Source organism: Apium graveolens, chromosome 8 (assembly GCF_009905375.1).
Source record: "Apium graveolens cultivar Ventura chromosome 8, ASM990537v1, whole genome shotgun sequence".
In the NCBI taxonomy this organism is placed as follows: Eukaryota; Viridiplantae; Streptophyta; class Magnoliopsida; order Apiales; family Apiaceae; genus Apium; species Apium graveolens.
This window is the reverse complement of record NC_133654.1, coordinates 10,411,397-10,420,619: the sequence shown is the minus strand read 5'-3', so window position 1 is coordinate 10,420,619 and position 9,223 is coordinate 10,411,397. Positions and strand designations below refer to the sequence as shown.

General features: G+C 36.4%; 1 protein-coding gene across 1 annotated transcript; it reads left to right on the top strand.

Annotated features, from left to right (window-relative positions):
• The first annotated feature begins 617 nt into the window (after positions 1 to 617).
• Positions 618 to 1,205, top strand: LOC141679270 (ABSCISIC ACID-INSENSITIVE 5-like protein 7). Its single transcript, XM_074485774.1, has one exon. The coding sequence runs from the start codon at positions 618 to 620 to the stop codon at positions 1,203 to 1,205; it is 588 nt and encodes a 195-aa protein (XP_074341875.1).
• The last annotated feature ends 8,018 nt before the right edge of the window (positions 1,206 to 9,223 follow it).

The window sequence follows — 9,223 nt, the reverse complement described above, 5'->3', positions numbered from 1 at the left end:
GTTCGTCATGTGTTTACTTACTTGTCAATGTTATCATCTATTTACATAAATTTTTATCACCAACTGTTCCTTTATATCAATTTGTAGCAACTAGTAAGGTGATCTACATTTCATACTTATTTTCTCTGTTAATCAAGTTCATGTCAATTTGTAGCAACCAGTAAGTTGGCCTACATTTCATACTTGTTTTCTCTCTTAATCATGGCTAAGAGGGCAGATTTATAAAGATACAAACCTTTGTAGAGGTACACCTAATTGCTTCATGTTCTAGGCAACTTGTGCATATGATTAAGTTTACCAAATCTTTATAAAATAAATATATGGATCATAAAGTTCTTGAATGGAGAAACCGGATCAATGATTTTTGTTTAGTTTTTATTTTACCTGTTGAACTAGCATTCATGAGATTATGAATTACAGGATTATATGAATGATAAATACTTGAATTTCTTGAATTTGGAAGCCTGGCACGTGTGTTCTGCTAATTCTACTGTAATATTTGATTTGCTGAATTATCACATGTAATGATCAACCTCCCAGGAGACTGATTATTATTTTTTATGCAATGCCCACCAGAGACTGACAAAAACTCGAGAATACTATCAAGAAGTCTAGAAATGGAGGAAATCTCTAATGATCAGTTTGATCACGAGGTCAAATCAGCGTTACAGATTGAAGAAGCAGAACAGCCAAGGATTGATACATCTCCTTCCTTGGATAGATCTCCGAACACACTCACTACTGATGGCAAAAGCTTTGGATCCATGAATCCGGAGGAGTTCATAAACAGCATTTGGACTGAGGAAGAAGCTCAGGCACAGAATACTAACTCAGTGGTGCCAACAGCGGAAGCCAGTACAAGTCTCAACAACATGAATCCACAATATCACTTTGGTCAAACCCCGAAAGGGAGCAGTGACTTTGCAAGACAAATGAGCTTGACAGGACCAGGATCACGGAGTGTTCCAGCACCTTCGTGCCAGAAAACAGTGGACGTGTCACGCGAGCGATCAGATGGCGAAATGACATTCTATGAATTTCTGGTCAAGATAGGGGTACTCCGGGAAGAAGGTGCTATAGCACAAATTCCTCCACCTGGTCTGCTTTATCAGCGTCAACCTCGTCCTGCTCCTCCTTTTTTTCAACCTCGTCCGTCCGGCTCCGCCTCTGCTTCCTCGTCCTCAGCTACCCTATGGCAGTGTTGATGTCCCTGCTCCATTTGGACCACAAGCCACAAGTTTTTGTGGAGTGGCTAGTGGTGTGCGTGGAAGTGAAAATATTGGAGAAATGGGTGTGGTTTCCTTGGATGAAATAGGATTGAACAATCGAGGATGGAAGCGGATAATAGACGGACCAAGCGAGATGATAATTGAAAGGTACGAAAAGAAGTTGATAATAAATAGGGAAGCAGCCACAAAATCTAGGGCCAAAAAACAGGTACAAGCTCTTAATTTTCATCGTTTTTACTTGCATCATTTCTTTCTGCTGTAGTTTACATATTGTTCTTTCATGATTCTTTTTTTCAAACAGGCACGCACTAGGGAACTTGAAGAAGAGCTGAATCATTTGAAACAAGAAAATTCTTGCCTCGCAGAAAGATTGGTAAGTACCAAATACGGATGGCTGTATAGCTTCAATTTGTTGGCAAGTTTGTGTTATGACAACTCTTTATCAGCTGATAAAACTCCTTTTCTTGTTCCATGAACAGAAAGAGATAGAGAGCAAATCTAAACAACCGGTAATGTTTAAATCATTAAGTATCATTTTTTTTATTAAATTGCAACCACAAAACAAGCTTGCAGTCACTCCTCCGCATAGAGTAGCTGTATCATGCATATTCACTTGCAATCTGATTATGCTACTCCATGAGGAAGTGTGTGCCATAAATATTAGTAGTACTTATTTGTTCAGCGACTAAAACGTTTTTGTACTCAACAATCAAGTGACTCGTGATTAAGCTTTAGGAATATGCTTTCATTCAGTATTTGTATATTAACTAGAGATAGAAGTGCGCTCGTGTATTTGTCTGGCAAAATGTTTGTAATGTACCCTTAAATTGCACGACATTTGCATGAACTTCTTTAAGTGGAAACTACGACTACAGTAAAAGTTAATGCTACAATATATAATAAGTACAACAGAATATCGACCGTGAATTTCTTTAGTTCTTAGAAAAGTGAAACTTATAATCTATTTTTATAAAGGAGTGCACAAAATGAACCACAAATTTCTACAGCCAACTATTCACATAATGTTCTTGTACAACTAAATAAGTAATAATAAGATTTTATTAGCTACAAACTAGTAAATTTCTGGACTGCTCAGCTGATACGCTGTATCATAAAAATGAAGTGACCATGATTATGAACCATACAACAATATTTCTATATCCGAACATTAGAGTGAAAGAAGTTAGATTAGGAATGTGCACCAAATCTAGTGCAGAAATATGTAAGATCAAAAACACGAGCCATAAAGACTTATAATCTATATCTGCTACTCTAATACTGAGCCTATTGATTCAAGATAAATTAGATACGGTTTAACTGGGATTTTTGTTTGAATTAGTTGTGTTAACTTAGAGTATACAATCAACAAAATCTATTGCAAGTGATGTTAATGCAGTCAAATGCACAGTCACAACCAGTCGAATGCTAGAAATACTTTCACTAATGGTGATAACATAGCAGGTACTAAAATATAGCAAGATGTTGACGAGGAATTTGGTAGCAACAAAATTCGAGGTTTGTAGCCAGAAACAAGATCTGTGACGGTGGTTTTTCGTCAAGAAACGTGAACAGTGTTTGTTAATTGTGATTATTGGTGGCTGAGATTGCTTAGGGTTAGTGGTGACTGTTTTGCGCTCTCGCTTCTGACTAGGGAGGGCGAAATAATCCAATCCGACGCATTCCCGATCCGAAACCCGAAATTTTGGATTTACCGAATTCGATATTTTGGATTTGGATATGGATTTAATTTTTAAACCCGAAAATATTTAGATTTGGATTTGGATATTAGGTATACTGATCTGAATCGCGATCCAAAATCCGAAACTCTATCTGAACCCGATCCGAACCCGAAATCCGAAAAAAACTCGATTTATTATATAATGATATTTATTAATTACATATTATAATCTAAAATATTACACATTATAATATTATATAATATATAAATATATATTCTGTAATCTACATTATACATATTATTATATAATATATAGAACATATATTTTTATATTTATGTTAAAAATTAACTAATTATAAAGTTTAATGAAATATAATTATTCAATAATATAAACTGGTGATAGGATTTATAAGGTTAACAAAACATCTTTTAGTAATAAATCTAAAAAATTGGGTATACATATAATAACACCATTAATGATGTGCTGGAGTGGTTGAAGATTACGTTAAAACTCTTTCTCTGCAAGTCGCGTGTTCGATCCCAAGCACTTGCAATATCAATAATTATACAAATTTTCAGTTTCAGGTTCGGATTCAGGTTTCAGGTTCGGGTATTAATATCTCATTCAAAAAAATTTCGGGTTTCGAGTATTCCCGAATCCAATCCGAAATCCGATGGATCGAGTTCGAGTATTCTTGTTCGGGTTTTTTTCAGGTTCATCTACGGATAAAATTTTTGGATTTGGATACGGATTCTGCAATACCCGACCCGATCCGACCCGATTGCCATCCCTACTTCTGACCCCTTGCAATTTGCCTACATATCCCCTATTTATAGGGAATCAAGACCACGTAGTTCTTGGGGAACAAGGAACCTAATGGGCTTAGATTTCTCATCCTGAAACCCAGTAGGAAACCTATTGCCAATCGTCTTCTACTAGCTTTAGGAATGTCCGCCGATGAGGCCCAACCACAAAGGCCTAAGGCTCGTCCACAGCTTCGAGACTTCGCAGATGAGGCATCTCCCTGGCCAAGGATAACCCTCCACTACCAGCTGTTTCTCTAATATGTGGACGGAGGTATAGCTAGACCTGGAAAAATGGATCTGGATCGGAAAAAAGCGAACCGAAATTCATGAAACTGAGATCCGATCCGAGATCCGAATAATACAATCCGATAATTATTCGAAAACCGATTTAAATCGATCTGAAAAATATTCGAACCCAAAATTTAACCAAAAATGATCTGAAATACAAGATCCAATATAATTTGGAACCGATCAAAACTGAATAATATATTCACCGAACCGAATATGACCCGAGATAAGCAAAATTTACACTTTAAACAATTTTATGTTTATGATAACATACTTATTTAATCATATTCTTCTGTAAAAGTACATTATATGTTAGATATATTTGATAATGTCATGGCTAATATATTTTATGTTTAGATTTCAGATCTTATTTGAACTGAACAAATCAGTACTTAACTGATCAGTACTTATACTGGACGTCAGAACTTAAGGGATATCAGTACTTATGTTATCAGGAGATAAGCATCAGGAGATAGATATCAGAACTTAAGTGCTGAAGGACGATCAGATAAGGACAGTAGCTGATTAAAGTTAAGAAGATCAAGATAAACATAAGAAGAGATATGCATGAAGAAGGAATTCCGTAAAGAATGGAATACTTGGAAGAAAAGATATCTGATTGATATATATTAGGAAGCAGAATTATATTCCATATCAATTAGCGATTATCTTGTAACTGTGTAATATATAAACACAGACATAGGGTTTACACTATAAGTGTTATCATTATCGAGAATATTATTTACTGTAACCCTAGCAGCTCTCGTGATATTTTGTTCATCACTGAGAGATAATAGTTCCAGATTGTAACAGAGTTTATTATTTCAATAAAGCTTGTTTTCTGTTACATAAGTTCTTGAAGTTTGATTTGATTGTAATAAACACTGTATTCACCCCCTCTACAGTGAAAGTGTGACCTAACAAGTGGTATCAGAGCCTTCTGTTAACACACATACAGTTAAAGATCCAAACACAATCATGTCTGACACAGAAACTCCAACTAAGCCTACCAAAACTGAGGAATCATCAAAGACATCAACTCAGAGTCGATATGAGACTATCAGAGTTCCCATATTGAGACCATCTGAATATCCCATATGGAAGGTAAGGATGACCATGTTTCTGGAAGCAACAGATCCAGAATACCTTGACAGAATCAAGGAAGGGCCTCACAAACCTACCAAGCTCGTTGTTGTAGTTACAGGTGAAGCAGCAAAGACCGTACCAAAGGAAAAGAGTGATTACACTGCTGAAGATATAGCATCTATTGCTAAGGATGCCAAGGTACGACACTTATTGCATAGTGCCATTGATAATGTAATGTCAAACAGGGTAATCAACTGCAAGACTGCTAAGGAGATATGGGATGCACTGGAGACAAGGTGTCAAGGAACTGAAACAGTTAAGAAGAACAGGAAGACAATACTCACTCAAGAGTATGAACACTTTGACTCTAGGACTAATGAGTCATTGACTGATGTATATGATAGATTTGTCAAACTCTTGAATGACTTGTCATTGGTTAATAAGGAGTATGATCTTGAAGATACAAACCTCAAATTCCTGTTAGCTCTTCCTGAATGTTGGGATTTGAAGGCAACAACAATAAGAGACAACTACAATCTTGATGAAACAACTCTTGATGAAATCTATTGAATGCTCAAGACTCATGAACTTGAGATGGAACAAAGAAGCAAGAGGAAAGGAGGAAAGTCAATGACAGTTGCTCTCAAGGCTGAAGAGGAATCCCCCAAACCACCTTCCTCAAAGAAAGACAAGGGTAAAGCTCTTGTCATAAAGTCTGATACTGAGTCATCAAGTTCTGAGAGTGATAGATTCTGAAAGCTTGCCTGAAACTGATGCTGATGAGGAGATGATGAAGCTGTGTGCTCTTATGGTGAAAGGAATCACAAAGATTGCATACAGGAAGTTCAGAAAGGGTAAGAAGTTTTCCAGGAAAGGCATAAGTTCTGATAAGAAGAATTTCAGAAGATCTGAAGGAAGAGGAGGAAAGTCTGACAGAGGAGATTACGCTAATGTTAAATGTTATAATTGTGGTGAGAAAGGCCACATATCTCCTGATTGCAAGAAGACCAAGAGTGACAAAGGCAAAGCTCTTGTCACAAAGCAGAAAAGTTGGACAGACACCTCAGACTCTGAAAGTGAGGAGAACTATGCATTGATGGCAAATGCTGATAAATCAAGTTCTGAGAGCAGTTCTGAAGCTGCTGAAACAAAGGTACCTCAGACTACTTATGCTTTTCATACTGATGATATTAATGAGTTGAGAAGATATCTTAAAACCATGTTTGTTAGTTATAGAGATCAAACTTTAACATGTGAAAGATTAACTTCTGAAAATCTTGCTTTTAGGAAAAGAAATGATTTCTTAGAAAAAGAGTTAGTCATGTTCCATCAAACTCAGAAGGATAGAGATGATGCTTTTTATGTTAGGGATGAAGTGCTAAAAATGAATGAATCTCTAAAAACTGAGTTAGAAAAGGAGAGAGAGATTATCAGAACTTGGACTAACTCTGGCAAAACAACTCAAAATTTGCTAAGCAGTGGAAACTGGAAAGAGGGCTTAAGTTATGGAGAAAATAAAAATGAAAAAGGAACTGTAGAAATTAAGCCTGTTGATAAGCAAAAGCCGAAGTTAAAACCTGTTAAGTTTGTAACTGAAAAATCTGAAAATGAGAAATCAGAAGTTAAAAAGGAATTAGCTTCTGACAAACTAAAACAGGAAAAGACAGCTGAAGTTAACATAGGCTTAATGACAAAGAAGCAGCTTAAGCATAAGCTGAAAGATGTTAAGAATGCAAACAAGGTAAAATCACCTAGGGAAAACAGGAATGGAAAGGAAGGTGTGAATAAAAGCAATAACTATAAATCTGTTCCTAATGCTCCTAGGAAAGCGTGTCATAACTGTGGAAGTTCTAACCATCTGGCTTCTTTTTGCAGGAAGAATAAGAATATTAACTCCTTATCTTCAAAATCAGGAGTTAAGAGTCAGTCTGTTAGATACAAACCACAAAATCCTTGTTTTCATTGTGGTAGTTTATGGCATTCCATTTATACTTGTAAGGAATATCATATTTTATACTATGATTATTATCAAATAAAACCTTCTTTAAAGAAAGTTTCTGTTGTTCCTTCTAGTGTAAGTTCTGATTCAAAGTCTGGTAGTATAAGTTTTGATAAGAAAACTGTTAACATAAAATCTGATGCTAAATCCGCTGCAAATGTTAACAAACCTAAAAAGGCCAAAGGATCCAAGCAAGTCTGGGTCCTTAAAACTAATAATTAGTGGTCTTTTTGATTGCCGGGCAACAGGAAAAATATTTTAGTTCTAGACAGTGGATGTTCAGGACATATGACTGGAAATAAGGCCCTGCTATCAGACTTTATGGAGAAAGCTGGCCCAAGTGTTTCTTATGGAGATGGCAACATTGGAAAAACTTTGGGATATGGCAATATCAATCTTGGGAATGTCATCATTAAAGATGTAGCTCTGGTCTCAGGACTTAAACACAACTTACTGAGTATAAGTCAAATCTGTGACAGAGGTTATCATGTTGATTTCTTTGCAGAACATTGTGAAATAGTTAGTAAATCTAAAGAAAAAATTGTTCTGAAGGGATTCAGGCGTGGTAACATTTATGAAGCTAAGCTTTCAACAAGTTCTGATGGTTCTGCAATCTGTTTAGTGAGTAGAGCCTCAACTGAAGAAAGCTGGAATTGGCACAAGAAACTCTCTCATTTAAACTTCAACAAGATAAATGAACTGATCAAGAAAGATCTTGTGAGAGGACTGCCAAAATCAGTGTTTGTTCCTGATGGTCTTTGTGACTCATGTCAGAAGGCTAAACAAAGAAAATCTTCGTTCAAGAGCAAGACTGAATCATCAATTCTTGAGCCTTATTATCTACTTCATGTTGATCTATTTGGTCCAGTGAATGTCATGTCTATTGCAAAGAAGAAATATGCGTTGGTCATAGTAGATGAGTTCACCAGATACACATGGGTGTATTTCTTGCACACAAAAAGTGAAACTGCATCTATCCTGATTGATCATGTCAAACATCTGGATAAATTGATCAAAGATTCTGTGAAAATTTTGAGGAGTGATAATGGCACTGAATTCAAGAATCTGATAATAGAAGAGTTCTGCAAAAATCATGGACTAAAGCAGGAATTTTCTGCTCCTGGAACTCCACAGCAAAATGGAGTTGTTGAAAGGAAGAATAGAACTCTCATTGAAGCTGCAAGAACAATGCTTGAAGAAGCAAAGCTTCCAACCTATTTCTGGGCTGAAGCTGTGCAGACTGCTTGTTTTACTCAAAATGCAACACTCATTAACAAGCATGGAAAAACACCATATGAGATGGTGAAGAACAAGAAGCCAAATCTCAAATACTTTCATGTATTTGGATGTAAGTGTTTTGTTCTCAAGACTCATCCTGAACAGCTATCCAAGTTTGATCTAAAAGCTGATGAGGGAATCTTTGTTGGATATCCACTTTCTACAAAAGCCTTCAGAGTCTATAATTTGAGAACAAAAGTGGTCATGGAATCTATCAATGTCTCTTTTGATGACAAGAAGATCACTGGACTTGAAGATTGCATTGATCATGATCAGCTGAGATTTGAAAATGAAGATTCATATTCTGATACCTCAAGTCCTGACAGTCTAAGTCCTGATACTGTAAATTCTGATGGATTAAACTCTGATGTTATTGAAACTGTGGTGACTACGTCAAAGGAAGATGCACCAATACAGGGGGAGCATACTCAAGATATTATCACATCTCAAGAAGCATCAGAACATACATCTGGCTCTTCAAATTCTGATTCGTCAAGTTCTGATAAGACAAGTACTGACAGTACTGAAAATCTAAATGCTGAAGAATCCAACTCAGAGAGCATAGTTTCAGGGGGAGCATCAGAAAATGAAACCGAAGACAGCATGAATCATGGGGGAGCATCCAGTTCTAGAGAAAATCTTCCATCTGCAAGGAAGTGGATAAAATCACATACACCTGATTTGATAATTGGAAATCCTGAGGCAGGTGTCAGAACTAGAACAGGTACTTCGAATGAATGTCTTTACAATTCTTTTCTCTCTCAGTCTGAGCCAAAGAAAGTGGAAGAAGCTCTTCAAGATGCTGATTGGGTGCAAGCAATGCAGGAAGAGTTGAATGAATTTGAAAGAAACAAAGTC

Coding starts and splice junctions, on each gene's coding strand:
- LOC141679270 (XM_074485774.1), top strand. CDS start 618: ATGGAGGAAATCTCTAATGATCAGTTTGATCACGAGGTCAAATCAGCG.